This window comes from Tursiops truncatus, chromosome 2 (assembly GCF_011762595.2).
Source record: "Tursiops truncatus isolate mTurTru1 chromosome 2, mTurTru1.mat.Y, whole genome shotgun sequence".
NCBI lineage: Eukaryota > Metazoa > Chordata > Mammalia > Artiodactyla > Delphinidae > Tursiops > Tursiops truncatus.
Genome location: NC_047035.1, coordinates 45,623,654 through 45,642,871, shown reverse-complemented (window position 1 = coordinate 45,642,871; position 19,218 = coordinate 45,623,654). Strand labels below are relative to the sequence as shown.

Here is a 19,218-nt window from a genome sequence, read left to right as displayed (position 1 = left end):
TGTCACTTTTTCTCTTAGCACTATTTACAGATCTGTGTATTCTTTGGCAAGTACCAGTCTTAAATTTAAGAATTTATTCTTTTGTCTTTTTATTGTTTATCTTAACACCTTGTGGGTTCCCCTGCCGTATCATTAATAGAATTGATTATTAAAGTCCAGATAAATACTAACTTTTCTGGAAAATCCACATTTTTGTTTGTATTAGTAGGAGGTTGTATATTAAAACATAATTTTACACTCTAGTTGCATATATTTTAAGACTATATAGTATAACGTTTTTGCACTTAAAAATGACAGTATAACACATTTTAAAACTACTGATGTTTAAAAATTTCATGGCCTTGGAATTTAAGTGAGAACTTTAGCCATGTTAGCTATTGTTTTGTTTCTGAATCTAACAAATGAATTATTTCCTCTCCTTTATTTGATCTAGGGGCTTAGCCTCTGTATTACAAATGTTATCAGTTACCTAATATTTTTGTGTATATTACCAAAAAGTTACTTGATTCTTACTGTAGTTGTTACCTTGTTTTATTGTGTGAACCAACTTTGACTATCTTGTCTATACTGCTTGAATTTTTTTTTTTTTTTTTGCTGTGCCATGCAGCTTGAAGGATCTTAGTTCCCCCACCAGGGATGGAACCCATGCCTCCCGCAGTGGAAATGCGGAGTTCTAATCACTGGGCGGCCAGGGAATTCCCTATTCTGCTTGAATTTTAATTGTTCTATTTTAGTAGAGAATGAGGAGTTGTAAAGGCTTTTTAAAGAATTGTTCCTTTATTAAGATGTCATGGATTTTCCCTTTTTAGGGGACGTGGAAAGAAGGGGACTATGCCTCTTTAAAAGATATGAGTAATTTTGGAGATTAAAATTTGCTTGCCAACTCATTTGTTGGGTTACATAAATATTATGGTTTCATTTTATTAAAGTTCTTTTCATGTGTTCCCAGTGTTCCCAGGCATTTCTTTTACCAAACACCTGTTGAGTCTTCTCTTGTTAAATGGTTCTGATTTAGATACATGTTACCTCTTGACCACAGTTTATAGTCCAATAGAATTCTTAAGATTTTGGCTTTTTGAGTAAGTCCCTTAAGGACTGGTCTGACAATTACTGATCTTTGTTTCCTATAGAATCAAGTAATAATTTGTTAGAATTGAATCTGAGTAACCCCTATCCTTGTGTTTATGCTGTTTATTTCGTATTCTTTGAGAATATTATATGAAATTAATTTGATTGGTCCATTTTTCTTTCCTCCAAATTGATAGTTCAGGAGAAGTTAGGAGGAAATTAATCTTTACCTTTTCCCTTTCCAATTTTTCAAAAACAATGAGCATAACTTCTCACCTTTCTACTTGCAAAGGATATTAGTGTTACTGGTTTACTAAGGTAATAGCAGTACCACTTTTGAAGATTTCAATTTAGTGTTCTTGGCAGATAGCAGATCTGTTTTTTCCCCCTTTGGAAAAAGTCAAGCCTTCATTAATGAACCTCAGTATAATTACTCAGTTTTTAAGAAATTTGTCATTTGTATGCTTTTAGTGTAGACATCTTATTCAGAGAAGTAAAGCTTAATTTCATTTCCATGTGCACTGTCTTTGTTTCTAAACTGTTAGTGTTCAGTTCACCAAATGTTAATTCTATGCCTACTTTGAGCCTTCTACATTTGAATGTTCATTTAGTCTTTGTTGCTGAAATCTTTATAGGATAATACACAGTACTGTATTGGAAAATATAGTCTTTGCCTTCAGAAGGATTTACTTTGAAGGGCTTAATGATATTGTCTATGCCTACTTGTGTGCCAGAGGCCCCAAGAAATTTCCATAGTAGCTACTAGGAATTTCTAAAGGGTTAGAGATTTTGTTTGTGACCATCCAACCCTGTTAGAAACAATTTAATATTTTTACTGTTATCAGCAAGAGCATGTAAATGATGCCTCCTTTTTCTGGGTTTATTTGTATGTATTTGTCACTTAAGAGGTTGTTGGTAGTTGGGATCATCAGTAAATGGTTGGTGGCCTCTGACTTAGGATCTGAATAGTCATCTTCCGGAATTAGAGCAAGAGATAGGGCTTTCTTACTGAGTTACCTTTTTTTTCTCTCTTTTTTTTTTGTGGTACGTGGGCCTCTCACTGTTGCGGCCTCTCCCGTTGTGGAGCACAGGCTCCGGACACGCAGATTCAGCGGCCATGACTCACTTTGGGCCTAGCCGCTCCGCGGCACGTGGGATCTTCCCGGACCGGGGCACGAACCCGTGTCCCCTGCATTGGCAGGCGGACTCTCAACCACTGCGCCACCAGGGAAACCCCTTACTGAGTTACCTTTTAAAAATAAAAATCCCAAATTTTATGGATTTATAAAGTGAATATTTTTTATTTCATTCAACTTAATTATCATTACATAGAAATAAGTATGTGAAAATGGTATATAAAATATATATACCAACCATACACAAAAATACATGAATGTATAGGCCAAGGCTTGGGCAACTGACAAAATTAAATGGTCTATTTAAGAGTAGTAGATTTTCAGTAACTTTTTTTTTACATAAATTTATTTATTTATTACTTATTTTTGGCTGCGTTGCGTGTTTGTTGCTGCACACAGACTTTCTCTAGTTGCAGCGAGCAGGGGCTGCTCTTCGTTGCGGTGCGTGGGCTTCTCAATGCGGTGGCTTCTCTTGTTGTGGAGCATGGGCTGTAGGCGCCCGGGCTTCAGTAGTTGTGGCTCGTGGGCTCTAGAGCGCAGGCTCAGTAGTTGTGGCTCACGGGCCTAGTTGCTCCGCGGCATGTGGGATCTTCTCGGACCGGGGCTCGAACCCATGTCCCCTGCATCGGCAGGCGGATTCTTAACCACTGCGCCACCAGGGAAGTCCGAGTAACTCTTTTGTTATACTGTTTACACCATAAAAACTTAACAGAATTTACATATACATGTTACAAAATAGTGTTGAGAACAGAAAACCACCTATGGTCAATTTGATAAATTTCTCAGAAATCCTCATTTTATTTCAATTTCTAATCTGATACGGAGACTTTCACATTACTATTTGTAACTCTTCAGAATCTATACTCCTAACAAGAAAGAACCTTTTGTTTGATTCCTTCAGCTAATCAGAGAAAAGCCTTGTTGGCCTTTTTGATTTAGCTAGCTGCTTTTGTTTGTTTTTCATTAAAAGCAGATAATGAGAAATTAAAAGATACATAGTATATATTTCCAGCAGTAGAGTGACCCCAGTGCTTCTCTTTTTGGTTAAAATGTTTTCTTGCCGTTTTCCTCAAAAGAAGAGTTCTCAGCACTCTCCTTCCCTTTTTACCACTTCCAACACTTTTTATTCTTTTGTCATTTTTGTATCTAGTGGTCTCAGTAATTAAGTTCAGTGTGGGATCATCTTGAAACTAAAGTCAAAGTAAGTCTTCAAATCATTAAAATCTGCATATACCAAAATTTCAAAAAAGTTAAACGAAATATTTAATTTTGTTTAATAGGATTAAAGAACATTTATTTTTTAAATAGGTAATGTGTTTGCATGGTTCAAAATGTGAAAGGTGCAGAAAGTGAGATATTTTCTATTCTGTGCCTTGGGCATACTTTTCCCTCACTAGGGCAACCACTGTTACTAGTTTATAGTCTTCTGGTGTATAGTCTATTTTCCCTACCTTTAAAAGCATAAATGGTAGCATAGGGCTTCCCTGGTGGTACAGTGGTTAAGAACCCAACTGCCAATGCAGGGGACATGGGCACGAGCCCTAGTCCGGGAAGATCCCACATGCCGCGGAGCAACTAAGCCCGTGCGCCACAACTACTGAGCGTGTGCTCTAGAGCCCGCGAGCCACGGCTACTGAAGCCCACCTGCCTAGAGCCCATGCTCCGCAACAAGAAGCCACCACAATGAGAAGCCTGCGCACCGCAACGAAGAGTAACCCCCGCTCGCTACAGCTAGAGAAAGCCCGTGCGCAGCAACAAAGACCCAATGCAGCCAAAAATAATAAATAAATTAAAAGTAAATTTATTAAAAAATAAATAAATGGTAGCATATTCTACGTAACGTTATCTTGCCTTTTTCACTTGATTTTTTCATTCTTTACATATTGGCATATGAAGAGTGTATTAGTGATAGAAAAGCTAAACTAGCAGTGGGTTAAACAATGAAGTATTTCTCTTATAAAAGTTCAGGTAAGTGTTCTAGGGCTGGTATAGCACTCATGGCATTACTCTTTTCTCTTTCTCTCTTTTTGAGGCATAATAATTACAGTAAAATTCACAGAAACATGTGGATAGTTCGATAAGTTTTGACAGTTGGATGTACCTGTGTAGCAAACGCTGCAGTCAAGATAGCCCTTTAGTCTATCCTCATTCCCCTTGTCCCCTGCCTGTCAGCCCCACCCCCATCCCGCAGTGATTGCCTGGATTCTTTCTATGCTCTTACAGCTCTGCTGCATGTTGCTCTCGTCCTCATTGACCTAGCTGGATCTCCAACTACTGCAGCCCATTCTAAGCAGCAGGAGGATGCAAGAGGGGGCAAAGGTTTACATGCCAGCCTTTTTACAGGGAGGTTTCTAGAAGCTGCTACTTCAGGACACTTCTAGTCAGGTTTTGTTAGCCAGAACTTAGTTCATGGCCACATCTGAATGCAAGGGAGGTTGAGAAATGGAGTCTTGCTATCTTTTCCTATTAGAAACAATGTTGTAGCGAATAATTTTCTTCGTGGGTTGTCTTTTGGGATAAATTCCCAGAAGTGGAACTACTGGGTCAAAGAGTATTTGCAGTTTGAGAGTACACCTATTTTTTCATATCCTTGCTGACAGTTTTCATATTTGCTAATCTCATTGGTAAAACATGATGACAGGGCAGCTCTAATATGCCTGATAGGCCATTTAAGTAGAAAGTGACAAAGTACTTCTGCTCTATGTACGATACCTTGAAAACATGGACTACACAGCCAGCTAATGTAATGCTAAGTTGGGTGAAGCATATAGCAGCATGTTACCATTTTATTTAGGCCAGTCCTAAGAGGAGACTGATGGTTGAGGTTAGAAGAGAAACGCTTCTAGCCATAAATACTTAGGAGTGTTTTTCAGGATTTGTGCACTTAATTAAAAAGTAGATCAGGGCATGAGGTTAAAGTGTGCTACTCTTTTTTCTTTTGGTCCTCTGTTTTCTCTTGCATACATGCCTTAATATGTAGAAACTTGTTTTCAACTAATCTTAAAATATCCGTTAACATAATTGGGGAAAAATAAAGTAATCAATAAATATATTCCATTTGGTTCCTTTTTTTTTTTAGAATTATTTCTTTTTCTTTTTTCTTTTTTTAAATTTATTTATTTATGGTTGTATTGGGTCTTCGTTTCTGTGCGAGGGCTTTCTCTAGTTGTGGCAATCGGGGGCCACTCTTCATCGCAGTGCACGGGCCTCTCACTATCGCGGCCTCTCTTGTTGCGGAGCACAGGCTCCAGACGCGCAGGCTCAGTAATTGTGGCTCATGGGCCTAGCTGCTCCGCGGCACGTGGGATCTTCCCAGACCAGGGCTCAAACCCGTGTCCCCTGCATTGGCAGGCAGATTCTCAACCACTGCGCCACCAGGGAAGCCCCATTTGGTTCCTTTTATATGACATTTCTTGTTGTGGGTCTCTTAACTTTCTAAGCTTTTACTCTCTAGTTGCTAAGTGGGATCAGATAAATGATATAAAATATATTCTGCTAAGATTGTAATTTTTTATAGTGTAAGGGTTTGTAAAATGTGTTTTCAACTCTATAAATACAACCTTTTGGTTGGGATTTGAGGGAAAAAAATTCATAGTATTTTTCTTTGCAACTAAGTGGTATTATGAGCTATACTTACTTTTGAAGTAGTAAATAGCATAAAAGATATATAATGCATATGTTTTCCATACCACATGATGAGGTTTTGGAGAGCAGAGACCTCTTACTTAGCTACCATGGTGCATGGCATATAGCACCATGTACTTGGTAGATCACATTTTTTCTACAATTGAAGTGGATCTTGGAAAAGTGTTAGAAAAATTATTAGACTCCCAGTAGCAATGTTTTGGCCTGTTGGAGGCAGGGGGAGAAGACGTTAATATAATATCATTGTTAGTATTTTTGAAATTTTCAACTCTTTAGGTGAAGAAACTTAAGGGGCCAATATCTGTGCTTTAAAGAATAGAGACTTTGAGATACTTTCACTGTAGGTAGTATCATCCCACCTTATCTGGAGGACAGATTTCTGTAAATCTGCCTTTTTTTTTTTTTTTTGAAAAGCAGTGAAGTGAAGGCCCAATAAGCGAAATAACAGAAAAAAACCGTATTTCTTACACTTCAGAACTTTGTAGTCAACCTCAATCCCCTTGCTGAGGTCTTTATAGTTGAGAATAGAAAGTGGTGCATATCATGTTCTCTTCTGTGTCCTTAGCTAAACATTTGTTGAATGAATTAATATATATATATATTTTTTGGTTTTGTTAGCACAGGTTTTTCTTGGGAGAAGGTGATATTAGTAAGAGACAACATTTTTGCTTATTTGTTAGATCGTGGTGATGGTGTAGGCAAGTGCCTGCCTTAGGCTGTTACCTGTACCTAGATAAATCTTCATGCCTAACTTCCTTACCTCTTCCAAATCTCTTAAGTAGCACCTTCTCAAGGAAGCCTACGCTGACCACCCTGTTTAAAATGGCAACCGCCACTCTCCTCCTGCACTTCCAAGTTCCCCTACCCTAGTCTGTTTTTCCCCCATAATAGTTACCTCCTTGAAGCATATGCTATAAAATTTGCTTATTATGATTATTTATTGTCTTTCTCACCACGAAAATGTTAGTTCCTTGAGGGCTTTGATCGTTTGTTCACTGTATTCCAAGAGACTCATAGATGCTCAACAAACATTTGTTGAGTGAATGAAGGTCAAAAAGAAAGTAATGTGAGAAAGCTAGCTATAAAATAATTTACATTAAAAATTTATATTTAGAAGTACTTCCATTGTTTAAAAAGTTTTGCTTTTGTCTACCACTGTGTTCCATAATGATACCAAGGTAAACAAACCTGTGCAAAGTTTAAGGACTCTGTCCTCTTGGTAGAAAAGTGACTGAGTTTGGCTTGCTGAAATGCATCATCTGCTTCATGCTTCTAGCATCTTTTTAGTGACGTTCCTTTCCATAGCCTTCAGTGGTGGTTTAATTAATAAGAAGAGTCTCTGTTCCACTGTGTGCAGATGGAACATCTCTTTCCTACTGGAGGTGGCTTTCTATGAAGTAAGTAGTGACAATATTAATAGCTGTCTTCTTCCCTTTCTTTCTTCCTTCTTTTCTTTCTCTCTTTTTTTTTTAAATTTTATTTAATTAATTAATTTATTTTTGGCTGCGTTGGGTCTTCATTGCTGCATGCGGGCTTTCTCTAATTGCAGCGAGCGGGGCTACTCTTTGTTATGGTGCGCGGGTTTCTCGTTGCAGTGGCTTCTCTTGTTGCAGAGCACGGGCTCTAGGCACGCTGGTTTCAGAAGTTGTGGCACGTGGGCTCAGTAGTTGTGGCTTCCAGGCTCTAGAGCGCAGGCTCAGTAGTTGTGGCACATGGGCTCAGTAGTTGTGGCTTGCAGGCTCTAGAGCGCAGGCTCAGTAGTTGTGGCACACGGGCTTAGTTGCTCCACAGCATGTGGGATCTTCCTGGACCAGGGATCGAACCTGTGTCCCCTGCATTAGCAGGTGGATTCTTAACCACTGTGCTACCAGGGAAGCCCTCTTTATTTCTTTTGACTAGGTCTTATGCCAAACATTTATGTGTATTTTTTAAAAAAATCTTGATAACAACTGTATGAGGAAAGTATTTAGTCCCTTTTTTCTTGCAGAAAACTGAGTCTTAACCTGCTATATAAAAAAATAAATAAAATAAAATTCAAAAGGAAAAAAAAAGAAAACTGAGTCTTAGAGGTTAAGTAGCTTGCCTAGGCAGTGTGTTGGAGCTGGATTTCAAACCCACGCAGTCTGACTATTGAGGAACTTCACTACACAAAAAGCCTTCCTAGTGAAGAGCACCTAGAAGTGAAAAAGAAATTAGCAACACCTTAGTGAAACTCTAACTTCACAGAGATCTTTTATTTGCTCCAGCTTCTCAAGAGTTAAGTAGATTGACTGAGACCACTGTGATTGAATTAGTAATGTTAGGTTAAAGTTAACTAATGCTGATTTAAATAAAGTGTATTTTAAATAAAACCAGAGCTAGCTCCTAACCAGATCCTATTTTACTTAGACTTACAGTTTAGCTCAAGAACACTTTAGCTTATTTCTGGGGCAGAATTTGTATGCTCTTCCTTTATTTTCCCTAAAAATTAGATTCAGCAGGAGGGCAAAAGTTACAATGTGGCTGTATAGGAAGTATAATTTAGTGGAGGAGTAGAGGGGTAGACAGTGGGTAGGCTTTGCTGTTCTGGATTTTTAAGAAAAAACTTCCCTGTAATTTGTATAAAATTATACTAAACAGAAATAGTCATCCCCTACCTACCATACAAAATAATTTGTAATTTCAAATTTTGATTAGAAAATTCTGATTCTTTAATGTGAATTACTTTTTGAACCTTAATTAACTTTTTTTCTTGTAAGATGGCATATTTTATTCCCTTTGCCATAAGAATATTTCTTCTTTGTTCCCATAAATTAATTTTAATTTCACTTTTAAAACTAGTGATTTAGGGGTAACCTAGAATCTATAATTGCAGGAAATTATGCTTAAGGATACATATTTATATGCTGAAGCCAGTAATGTGCTTTCCATAGAAGTTGTAGGACACTATTGTGTACATAGCTAGTAGAATCATTTTATTGAACAAAACTTCTCCAAAGCAAGATGTGACATACTTCTTTTGAGATACATTAAGACTGTTTTCTGGCTTGAGATGATCATTGGTGAGAGAGTTTCCCTTTTAGGTTTCCAGAACTGTGATGAGAGGATCATACTTAATTAGGTACTTTTCTTGATGCTACTATTCAATTTTAGTGGGATGAAAGTACTGAAAAGATTTTTTTCTTGTACACTTCTTTTTTTCCCCTTTAAAGGAGCCAGGAAAGGCTTCTTTCTCAAATGCATGATGGTGGGGGGAAAATGTAATGGTTCAGAAGAGTTTATGGTGAAAACAGTAATCCTCTTGTCCTATGCCTCCCCAGTTCCTTTCCTGAGGGAACTACTTCAATTGTTTCTCTGTTTGATTCTTTTAGTGATAATCCCCCATATTAATGTGCTTTTACTTCCATTTCTTTTTAAAAATTAATTAATTGATTAATTTTGGCTGCATTGGGTCTTTGCTGCTGTTCATGGGCTTTCTCTAGTTGTGGTGAGCAGGGGCTACTCTTCATTGTGGTGTGCAGGCTTCTTATTGTGGTGGCTTCTCTTGTTGTGGAGCACGGGCTCTAGGCGCGTGGACTTCAGTAGTTGTGACATGTGGGCTTCAGTAGTTGTGGCACACGGGCTTAGTTGCTCTGCGGCATGTGGGATCTTCCTGGCCCAGGGCTTGAACCCGTGTCCCCTGCATTGGCAGGCGGATTCTTAACCACTGCTCCACCATGGAAGCCCTACTTCCATTTCTTGATGTGTCAATTTTAAGCATTATCTATTGACTTTCTGAAGTGATAGTCAAGATTTAGCTCCCATTTACCACCTGTCAAGAATTACAAAGGGAACTTCCCTGGTGCACCACAACGAAGAGTAGCCCCCAGTTGCCACAACCAGGGAAAAGCCCGCGTGCAGCAACGAAGACCCAGCACAGACCAAAAAAAATTAAATAAATAAATAAAATAAAATAAATTAATTAAAAAAAAGGATCCGCCCGCCAATGCAGGGGACTTGGGTTCGATTCCTGGTCCAGGAAGATCCCACATGCTGCAGAACATCTAAGCCCTACGCCACAACTACTGAGCTCATGTGCCACAACTACTGAGCCTGTGCTCTAGGGCACAGCTACCGAGCCCGTGTGCTGCAACTACTGAAGCCTGCACCTGGGGCCCGTGCTCCGCAAAAAGAGAAGCCACTGTGTTGCGAAGCCTGTGCACCACAGCGAAGAGTAGTCCCTACTCGCCACAACTAGAGAAAGCCCGCACGCAGCAACAAAGACCAAACGCAGCCAAAACAAAAAAAGGAATTAGAAAGGATCTGAGAGTTTACTCTACTTGAAGCTAACAAATTAACCTGCCACAGTTTCATGGATGCTGGTGGAAGGTAAAGACTCCTATTCTGGTAGGAGGCAGAGTCAGAGATGAAGTAGAGTTTATTACTTACAGCAATAGCAGTAGCTAAGGTTTCAACATTCATTTGTGCCAGTGTCCTGAGCCACAGTTCCCACAAGGCACTGAGGGGAGGGCCAGATAACACCTGTTCACATAATGAGTTTTGTTACTGGAGAAAACTCTTGAGTTTAGGGATTACAAATATTTTATAATGGGCAGTAAGCATGCCTGCTCTTTGCTCCAGAGGGAGAGAGTAGTATGCTGGCTCTTTGCTCTGGAGGAAGAGTTTCTGTCTTCTAAGGTGGTTTGATATATGAACATCCTTGAGATTATATTCCAGAACAAAGAGCAGACAACGCCTTGCTTGCAAGACGTAGAGACCCATGAAGAATTATATCCCAACACCACTACCCCATTCCCTACCTTCTTTTTGAGATAGTTATATATCATCATTTTTAGCTCTGGTCACCTTAATAAATACTATATGTTTATTTTTATTTCATTAACAATAGGTGGTATCTTTTGACTTCTGGCTTTGAAAGAGGAGTGTTGTGGTTAGGGATCCTTATAAGTGTTAGAAAACCAGTTCAGTTAGAACTTAAGTGAGAAAGGAAATTGGTTTCCAGAACTGAGAGTCCAGAGGGATAGAGTAGGATTGGATCCATGTGCTCAGATGTTACTTTGAAGAATTGGTCTCTCACTGTATCTGTGTGCTTTCCTCCTTTGCCTTTATTTTCAGTAACATCCTACTTCACCTCTCTCCCCAACCAGTACTGATTCTCGGCTCTGTGCATATTTCTGAACCAGTTGCTATGGCAAGGTGGAGAGAATAGATTAGAATAGTCAGAGCCTGGTCACATGCCCAGATGGAGATGGGTGTGGAGTCTGCCCCATTTGAAGCACATGTGTTGGGGTGGGGAGAAGGTAGTTCTACAAAGATAAAACAGGGTGCCACGACTTCTCCACATCAGAGTTCTCTGTTGTATTTTTTTGGAGGGGGGGGTATTGTTAGCTTTTATAACTGACCTTAAGTTTTTCATTTTCTATAAGATAGAATGAAATTTCTGGTATCTCCCTTTTTCATTAGTTACCCCTCTCTTGATGTTCTGTATCTTCTGCTCTAATCTGTTTTATTTAGAACTGCTGCTCAGTGAACATCCTGTGACTTGCCTTCATTATGCTCATTTCGCATAGAGTCGTCTTCCTTGGTTTATTGCCTTGTTTTGCTGGGGTACATACTAAGGTAAGATGTGTGGGAGGTAAATATTGAGTAATTCCTTGTCTGAAAATGTTTTTATTTTATTCTTAAAATGGAACGTTAGTGTGGCTGGGAGTAGAATTCTAGGTTGAACATAATTTTCTGTCAGAACTTCAAAGGCATTGCTTCATTATTCACTAGTATTCTTCAATATTGATAAGTCTTACTTCAGTTTGATTCTTTTTTAAAAAATTTATTTTATTGAAATATAGTTGATTTACAGTGTTGTGTTAATTTTTGCTCTACAGCAAAGTGATTCAGTTGTACCTATCTGTACATTCTTTTTCATATTCTTTTCCATTATGGTTTATCCAAGGGTATTGAATATAGTTCCCTGTGCTATACAGTAGGACCTTGTTGTCTATCCATTCTATATATAATAGTTTGCATCTGCTAATCACAAATTCCCAACCTCTCCTCCATCCTTGGCAGCCACAAGTCTGTTCTCTATGTCTGCGAGTTGGTTTCTGTTTTGTAGATAAGCTCGTTTGTGTCATATTTTAGATTCCACATATAAGTGATATCATATGGTATTCGTCTTTCTCTTTTTTTAAATTTAATTTTTATTTTACATTGGAGTATAGTTTATTTACAATGCTGTGTTAGTTTCAGGTGTACAGCAAAGTGATTCAGTTTTACATATACATATATCCATTCTTTTTCAGATTCTTTTCCCATCTAGGTTATCACAGAATATTGAGTAGAGTTCCCTGTGCTATACAGTAGGTCCTTGTTGATTATTTTATATATAGTAGTGTGTGTATGTTCATCCCAAACTCCTAATTTATCCCTCCCCCCCCCCCTTTCCCCTTTGGTAACCATAGGTTTGTTTTCTATGTCTGTGAGTCTGTTTCTGTTATGTAAATAAGTTCATTTGTATCATTTTTTTTTAGATTCCACCTGAAACTGATATCATATGGTATTTGTCTTTCTTTGTCTGACTTACTTCACTTATTGTGATAATCTCTAGGTCCATCCTTCTTTTTTGCCCACGCCATGCAGCATGCGGGATCTTAGTTCCCCGACCAGGGATCATACCCACACCCCCAGAAGTGGGAGTGCAGAGTCTTAACCACTGGACTGCCAGGGAAGTCCCTAGGTCCATCCACGTTGCTGCAAATGGCATTATTTCATATTTCATTCTTTTTAATGGCTGAGTAATACTTCAGTGTGTGTGTGTGTGTGTGTGTCTAGACACACACACATCCTACATCTTCTTTATCCATTCCTCTGTTGATGGACATTTAGGTTGTTTCCATGTCTTGGCTATTCTAAATAGTGCTGCAGTGAACATAGGGGTGCATGTATCTTTTCCAGTTATAGTTTTGTCTGGATGTATGCCCAGGAGTGGAATTGCTGGATCATATGGCAACTCTATTTTTAGTTTTTTGAGGAACCTCCATACTGTTTTCCATAGTGGCTGCACCAATCTACATTCTCACCAACAGTGCAAGGGGTGTTCCCTTTTCTCCACACCCTCTCCAGCATTTGTTATTTGTAGACTTTTTAGTGATGGTCTTTCTAACCGGTGTGAGGTGGAACCTCATTGTAGTTTTGATTTGCATTTCTCTAATAATTAGCGATCATGAGCATCTTGTCATGTGCTTGTTGGCCATCTGTAAGTCTTTTTTGGAGAAATGTCTCGTTAGGTCTTCTGTCCATTTTTCTTTTTTTAAAAAATTAATTTTATTTAATTTTATTTATTTTTGGCTGTGTTGGGTCTTTGATGCTGTGCATGGGCTTTCTCTAGTTGTGGCGGAGGGGGCGGGCTACTCTTCGTTGTGGTGCACAGGCTTCTCATTGCGGTGGCTTCTTGTTGCAGAGAACAGGCTGTAGGTGTTCAGGCTTCAGTAGTTATGGCTCATGGGCTCAGTAGTTGTGGCTCATAGGCTCTAGAGAGCAGGCTCAGTAGTTGTGGCACACGGGCTTAGTTGCTCCGCGTCATGTGGGATCTTCCCGGACCAGGGCTTGAACCTGTGTCCCCTGCTTTGGCAGGTGGATTCTTAACCACTGCACCACCAGGGAAGCCCTTCTGCCCATTTTTTGATTGGGTTGTTTGGTTGTTATTGAGTTGTGTGAGCTGTTTTATATTTTTGGAAATTAAGCCCTTGTCAGTTGCATCATTTACAAGTATTTTCTCCAGTCCGTAGGTTGTCTTTTTGTTTTATTTATGGTTTCCTTTGCTGTATAAAAACTTGTAAGTTTGATTAGGTGCCATTTGTTTATTTTTGGTTTTATTTCTATTGCCATGGGAGAAGGCCAGTTTGATTCTTGTTCCTTTGCAGATGAGCTTTTTTGTCTTTGTTGTCTGAAATTTCCCAGTGATATAACTTGATGTGGGTCTCTATTCATTTGAACACTGAGTGCCCCCAATTAATTGGAAGACTCTATAAATCTATTAGTTTATTAAATCTTTTAGTTGTGGAAAATTTATATTTCTCTGAAAATTTCCTCTCTTCAAGTTTTTTTTCCTTTTCATCCTGGAATTTTTGTTAGTTAAATACTGACCTCCTGGACTGATGCTGTGTGTCGTTTGGTTAATTTCTTGTCTCTGTTTCCTATTTCTACTTTCTAGGTTTTGTCTCCACCATATAAAACCTTATACTGCCTTTTTTTTTTTTTAAAGAAGATATTGGGGGTAGGAGTTTATTAATTAATTTATTTATTTTTGCTGTGTTGGGTCTTCGTTTCTGTGCGAGGGCTTTCTCTAGTTGTGGCAAGCGGGGGCCACTCTTCATCGTGGTACACAGGCCTCTCACTATCGCGGCCTCTCTTGTTATGGAGCACAGGCTCCAGACGTGCAGGCTCAGTAGTTGTGGCTCACGGGCCTAGTTGCTCCGCGGCACGTGGGATCCTCCCAGACCAGGGCTTGAACCTGTGTCCCCTGCATTAGCAGGCAGATTCTCAACCACTGCGCCACCAGGGAAGCCCTATACTGCCTTTTAAAATTTTTTTTTTCAAGAGTCTTTTCTTGTACTCTTTTCCCTTTTCACAGCTTCCTGTCTTGCTTTATGAATGCAACATCTTGCCTTTCTGAGGATCTGAGTTAGAGAGCTTTTCACAAGTTCTGTTCTGTTTTATGAATTGTTTATTGCTTTGTCACATTTCTTTAACTTTTTGTTTCCTTGTCTCTTTCATGTTACAGATGTTTGATTCTGATTTAACCAATCAAATGGAAGAATGAAGCAATATGAAACTGATTGGGATCTCTGTATCTAGACAGGGTTCGTCAGCTGGTGAGCTTTGCGTTAGGGTGGGCAGTTAGGGGACCCTATTAGCCTTGGTCAGTGGTTCTAATGTAATAGCTGCCGTTAATTCTCTCCAGACTATTTAATTTCATTAAAGAAGGACCTGCCAGAATTTTTTGGTTTTGTTAATTTCCTTTGTTTATTTTGTTTTTTTAATAATGTAAAATCTCAAAGGTAACCAGGAATGTGAAGAGGGTCAATGATCTAGGGTCTAGAAATGTTCAAGTGGTCATCTTTCCTGCGCTTCAGGGTGAAAAGTTAGGGTACAGAGTAGTATAGCAGAGAGTAGCCCAGATATTGGAGCCAGACTGTTTGGGTTCAAGTCTGGTTCTGCTACTTAGTTATAGAAAGCTACTTAACAAGTTACTTAACCTTTCAGTGTTAAGAGGACTTAGTTAAAAATGCATATTAAATAGTGACATTTAGTAAAATCTCAGAAAGTGTTAATTTCTTTTTCTCCCTTCTAGTAATAACAATTATGGTGGTGATTGCCCACAGCAGAAATTTTGGCGGGATTAGGTAATTTTAGATTGTGTTTTTCTCTTTAGAACCTCAAAGTGGTATCATTACTTGAAGTGCTGAGATGTATATGGGCAAATGTTTTCATAAAAGTCTTTCAAAGGTCCTCATCTTCTCTCCAAGAAAGGATCTCACTCAAGATAACTTGATAAAAGTAGTTTTGGAGCACAGCCAGAAAACTAGCAATGAAAAAATACCATTTTCACACCCAGAATCTCTATGTACAAGCAGAATCATATATGCTCAGGGTATTAGGAAGCTTTGTTTCCATACAAAACACTCACTGACAATCCTACTTCTTGAACTTGAGAAACACTGAAAGTTTCTTTATAAATGGATATCTAGGGCAAGACTGGCAGGAGGAAATAATTCTTGAAAAAAAAATTTTTTTTTCTTTGCTTCGAGTGTTGCCCCAATTATGGTGGAACACTCTGAGATTTTCCTTACCATACTGTCTGCTATTTGTAAAATTCAGGTGAGGTGAAGGAATAAAACTTTTTTTTTTTTTTTTTTTTTTTGGCTGTGTTGGGTCTTCGTTGCTGTGTGCGGGCTTTCTCTAGCTGTGGTGAGCGGGGGCTCCTCTTTGTTGTGGTACACAGGCTTCTCATCGCGATGGCTTCTCTTGTTTCGGAACACCGGCTCTAGGCGCGCAGGCCTCAGTAGTTGCGGCACGTGGGCTCAGTTGTGGGCTCACGTGGGCTCTAGAGCTCAGGCTCAGTAGTTGTGGCACATCGGCTTAGTTGCTCCGTGGCATGTGGGATCTTCCCGGCCCATGGGTTCCCGAACCCGTGTCCATTGCATTGGCAGGCAGATTCTTAACCACTGTGCCACCAAGGAAGCCCGGCAGGTGGATTCTTAACCACTGCGCTACCAGGGAAGTCCCAGTAAAACTCTTGTGTAGTGGTTCTTGCCCTCCTCCCCCCAAACTTGACCCTTATCTGAACTAAGATGTTTTAGTTTGGGTTATTTATCTTGTTTTTTTCCTTCTCTCACATAGTGGAGGAAGTTCTTAGAATCTATTATTGTTACTGTTATTATAATCATATTATTTACGTTTTAAAACGGAAACACACACAAAGATAGAGTCACTGAGCCCCTATATATGTACCAGTTAGTTTCAATATTTTGCCATACTTGTTTATTCTTGTCCCAATTAAATTTTTTTAAAGCAAATTCTAGATATCATGTCATTTTAGACCTAAATACATCAATATGTGTCTTTAAAAAATGATTTTCCCCCATAACCACAATACCATTATCCTACCTAACAAAATTAACAGATTGATCTGACACCTAGCTTCTGAATTTTACTCTCCATCTGAGTATCATAAGATTCCTTTATGTCATCTAAAACCCAGATATGTTCAAGTTATATGTGGTATCATTTTTAAATGATTTGGTTTTCATTTACATAAAAATATTTGCATCTTGCAAGTATTTGACTTTAACTTGTTATGGAAAATTTTAATCACATAAAAGTAGATGAAATGCATTAGTAAAGCCCCATGTACTTATCACCCAGCTTTGACAGTAATCAAAACATGCCTAATTTTGTTTCATTTATTCCCCCTCTTCTTCCTCCCGGATTATTTTTAAGCAAATCCCAGGTATCATTTCATTTGGAGTCTAGTGTATCTTTAAAAGATAAGGACTCTTTAAAAAAAAAAATCTATCTATCTATCTCACCCCCCTTAAATTCCTTAATATCATCAGATATCCAGTGTTCAAATGTCTGGTTGTCTCAGATATCATAGTTTGAATCAGTATCCATATAAAGTCCCTAATTTGCAGTTGGTTGGTAATGGCTTTTAATCTAGAGGTTCCCCTTGCTGCCTCTCTCATTTTCTCTCTCCCTTGAAATCTATTTATTAAAGAAATAAGGTTTTATGTCCTTTAGAGTTTCTCAGAGTCTGGATTTTAATGACTCTATCCCTGGGGCTTAGCTTAATTAACACGTTCTTATGTCCTCTGTATCTCCTGTAAATTGGTGATTGAATCTGGAGGCATACTTCCTTATAGAATATATAATACATGCAAATGATAAAGGTTTAAAATGGTACAAAAGGGTATATATTGAAGTCAGTCATTTTCTCACAGTGTACCTTTAGATGTCTTCCCCAGAAGCAATTATTGTGTGTAGAGTGAATGATATGTTTTTATTAAGCTGTTATATCACCAGTAAGCATACTAAATATCCTAGTAATTCTGAAGATATAAAGATTACTAATTTGTACATTTTAGAATTTGATTTTTTTAAATTTATTTTTAATTTTTACCTTGTTTGTTTTATTTGGCTGCATTGGGTCTTAGTTGCGACACGTGGGATCTTCGTTGCGGCATGCGGGATCTTTTGTTGTGGTGCATGGGCTCCAGAGCGTGTGAGCTCAGTAGTTGCGGTGCACGGGCTTAGTTGCCCTGTGACATGTGGGATCTTAGTTCCCCAACCAGGGATCGAACCTGCGTCCCCTGCGTTGGAAGGCAGATTCTTAACCACTGGACCACCAGGGAAGTCCCTAAAATTTTTTTATATTTTATTGAAGTATAGTTGATTTACAATGTTGTGTTAGTTTCTGGTGTACAACAAAGTGATCCAGTTATACATATATATTCTTTTTTATATTCTTTTCCATTATAGGTTATTACAAGATATTGAACATAGTTTCCTGTACTATACAGTAGGACCTTGTTGTTTCTCTATTTTATATATAGTGGTTTGTATCTGCTAACCCCAAACTCCTAATTTATCCCTCTCCCCTTTCCCCTTTGGTAACCATAAATTTGTTTTCTATGTCTGTGAGTCTGTTTCTGTTTTGTAAATAAGTTTATTTGTATCATATTTTAGAGCCCACATATAAGTGATATCATATGATATTTGTCTTTCTCTGTCTGACTTACTTCACTTAGTATAATAATCTCTGGGTCTATCCACATTGCTGCAGATGGCATTATTTCATTCTTTTTTATGGCTCAGTAGTATTCCATTGTGTGTGTGGGGTGTGTGTGTGCGTGTACCACATCTTCTTTATCCATCTGTTGATGGACATTTAGGTTGCTTCCATGTCTTGGCTATTGTTAATAGTGCTGCTGTGAATATTGAGGTGCATGTATGTTTTTGAATTATAATTTTCTCTGGATATATGCCCAGGAGTAGGATTGCTGAATCATATGGTAACTCTAGTTTTTTAAGGAACCTCCATACTGTTCTCCATAGTGGCTGCACCAATTTACATTCCCACCAGCCGTGTAGGAGGGTGCCCTTTTCTCCATACCCTCTCCAGCATTTATTGTTTGTGGAGTTTTTAATGATGGCTATTCTGACTGGTGTGAGGTGATGCCTTGATTTGCATTTCTCTAATAATTAGTGATGTTGAGCATCTTTTCATGTGCCTGTTGGCCATCTGTAAGTCTTCTTCAGAGAAGTGTCTTTTTTTTTTTAAAGAATCCATGATAAACTTTATTTTTAAAAATTTGTTTATTTATTTTTGGCTGTATTGGGTCTTTGTTGCTGTGTGTGGGCTTTCTCTAGTTGCGGCGAGCGTGGGCTCCTCTTTGTTGCACTGTGTGTGCTCCTTGTTGCAGTGGCTTCTCTTGCTGTGGAGCACGGGCTCTAGGCGCGTGGGCTTCAGTAGTTGTGGCTTGCAGGCTCAGTAGATGTGGTTCGTGGGCTCTAGAGCACAGACTTAGTAGTTGTGGTGCGTGGGCTTAGTTGCTCTGCAGCATGTGGGATCTTCCTGGACCAGGGCTTGAACCCATGTCTCCTGCATTGGCAGGCGGATTCTTAACCACTGCACCACGAGGGATGTCCCAGAAATGTAATTTTTTGATTGGGTTGTTTGTTTTTTGTTATCGAGTTGTATGAGCTGTTTGTATATTTTGGAAATTAGGCCCTTGTCAGTCGCATCACTTGCAAATATTTTCTCCCAATCTGTAGGTTGTCTTTTTGTTTTGTTTATGGATTCCTTTGATGTGCAAAAGCTTGTAAGTTTGAT

The 19,218-nt window shown here is 38.8% G+C and overlaps 1 protein-coding gene across 23 annotated transcripts in view; it reads left to right on the top strand.

The window, feature by feature from the left end:
* The window catches only part of FBXO34 (F-box protein 34), a 93,724-nt gene that overhangs the window by 8,419 nt on the left and 66,087 nt on the right, over nucleotides 1–19,218 (top strand). For 9 of the 23 annotated variants that reach the window (XR_012329970.1, XR_004525058.2, XR_012329971.1 and 6 more), the window contains exons 2-3: nucleotides 11,343–11,447; nucleotides 14,608–14,698. The exons of 3 other annotated variants lie outside the window; for them this stretch is intronic. Coding sequence is in view for 3 of the 20 variants with exons in the window: in XM_033851105.2 (XP_033706996.1) it covers nucleotides 14,653–14,698; nucleotides 15,178–15,229 (98 nt within the window). In the remaining 17 variants the exon portion in view is untranslated. Of the gene's footprint in view, nucleotides 1–9,971; nucleotides 10,197–11,342; nucleotides 11,448–14,607; nucleotides 14,699–15,177; nucleotides 15,230–19,218 lie in introns of those variants that run through there. 11 more of the 23 variants (XR_004525059.2, XM_033851110.2, XM_033851116.2 and 8 more) reach the window with 5 other exon arrangements.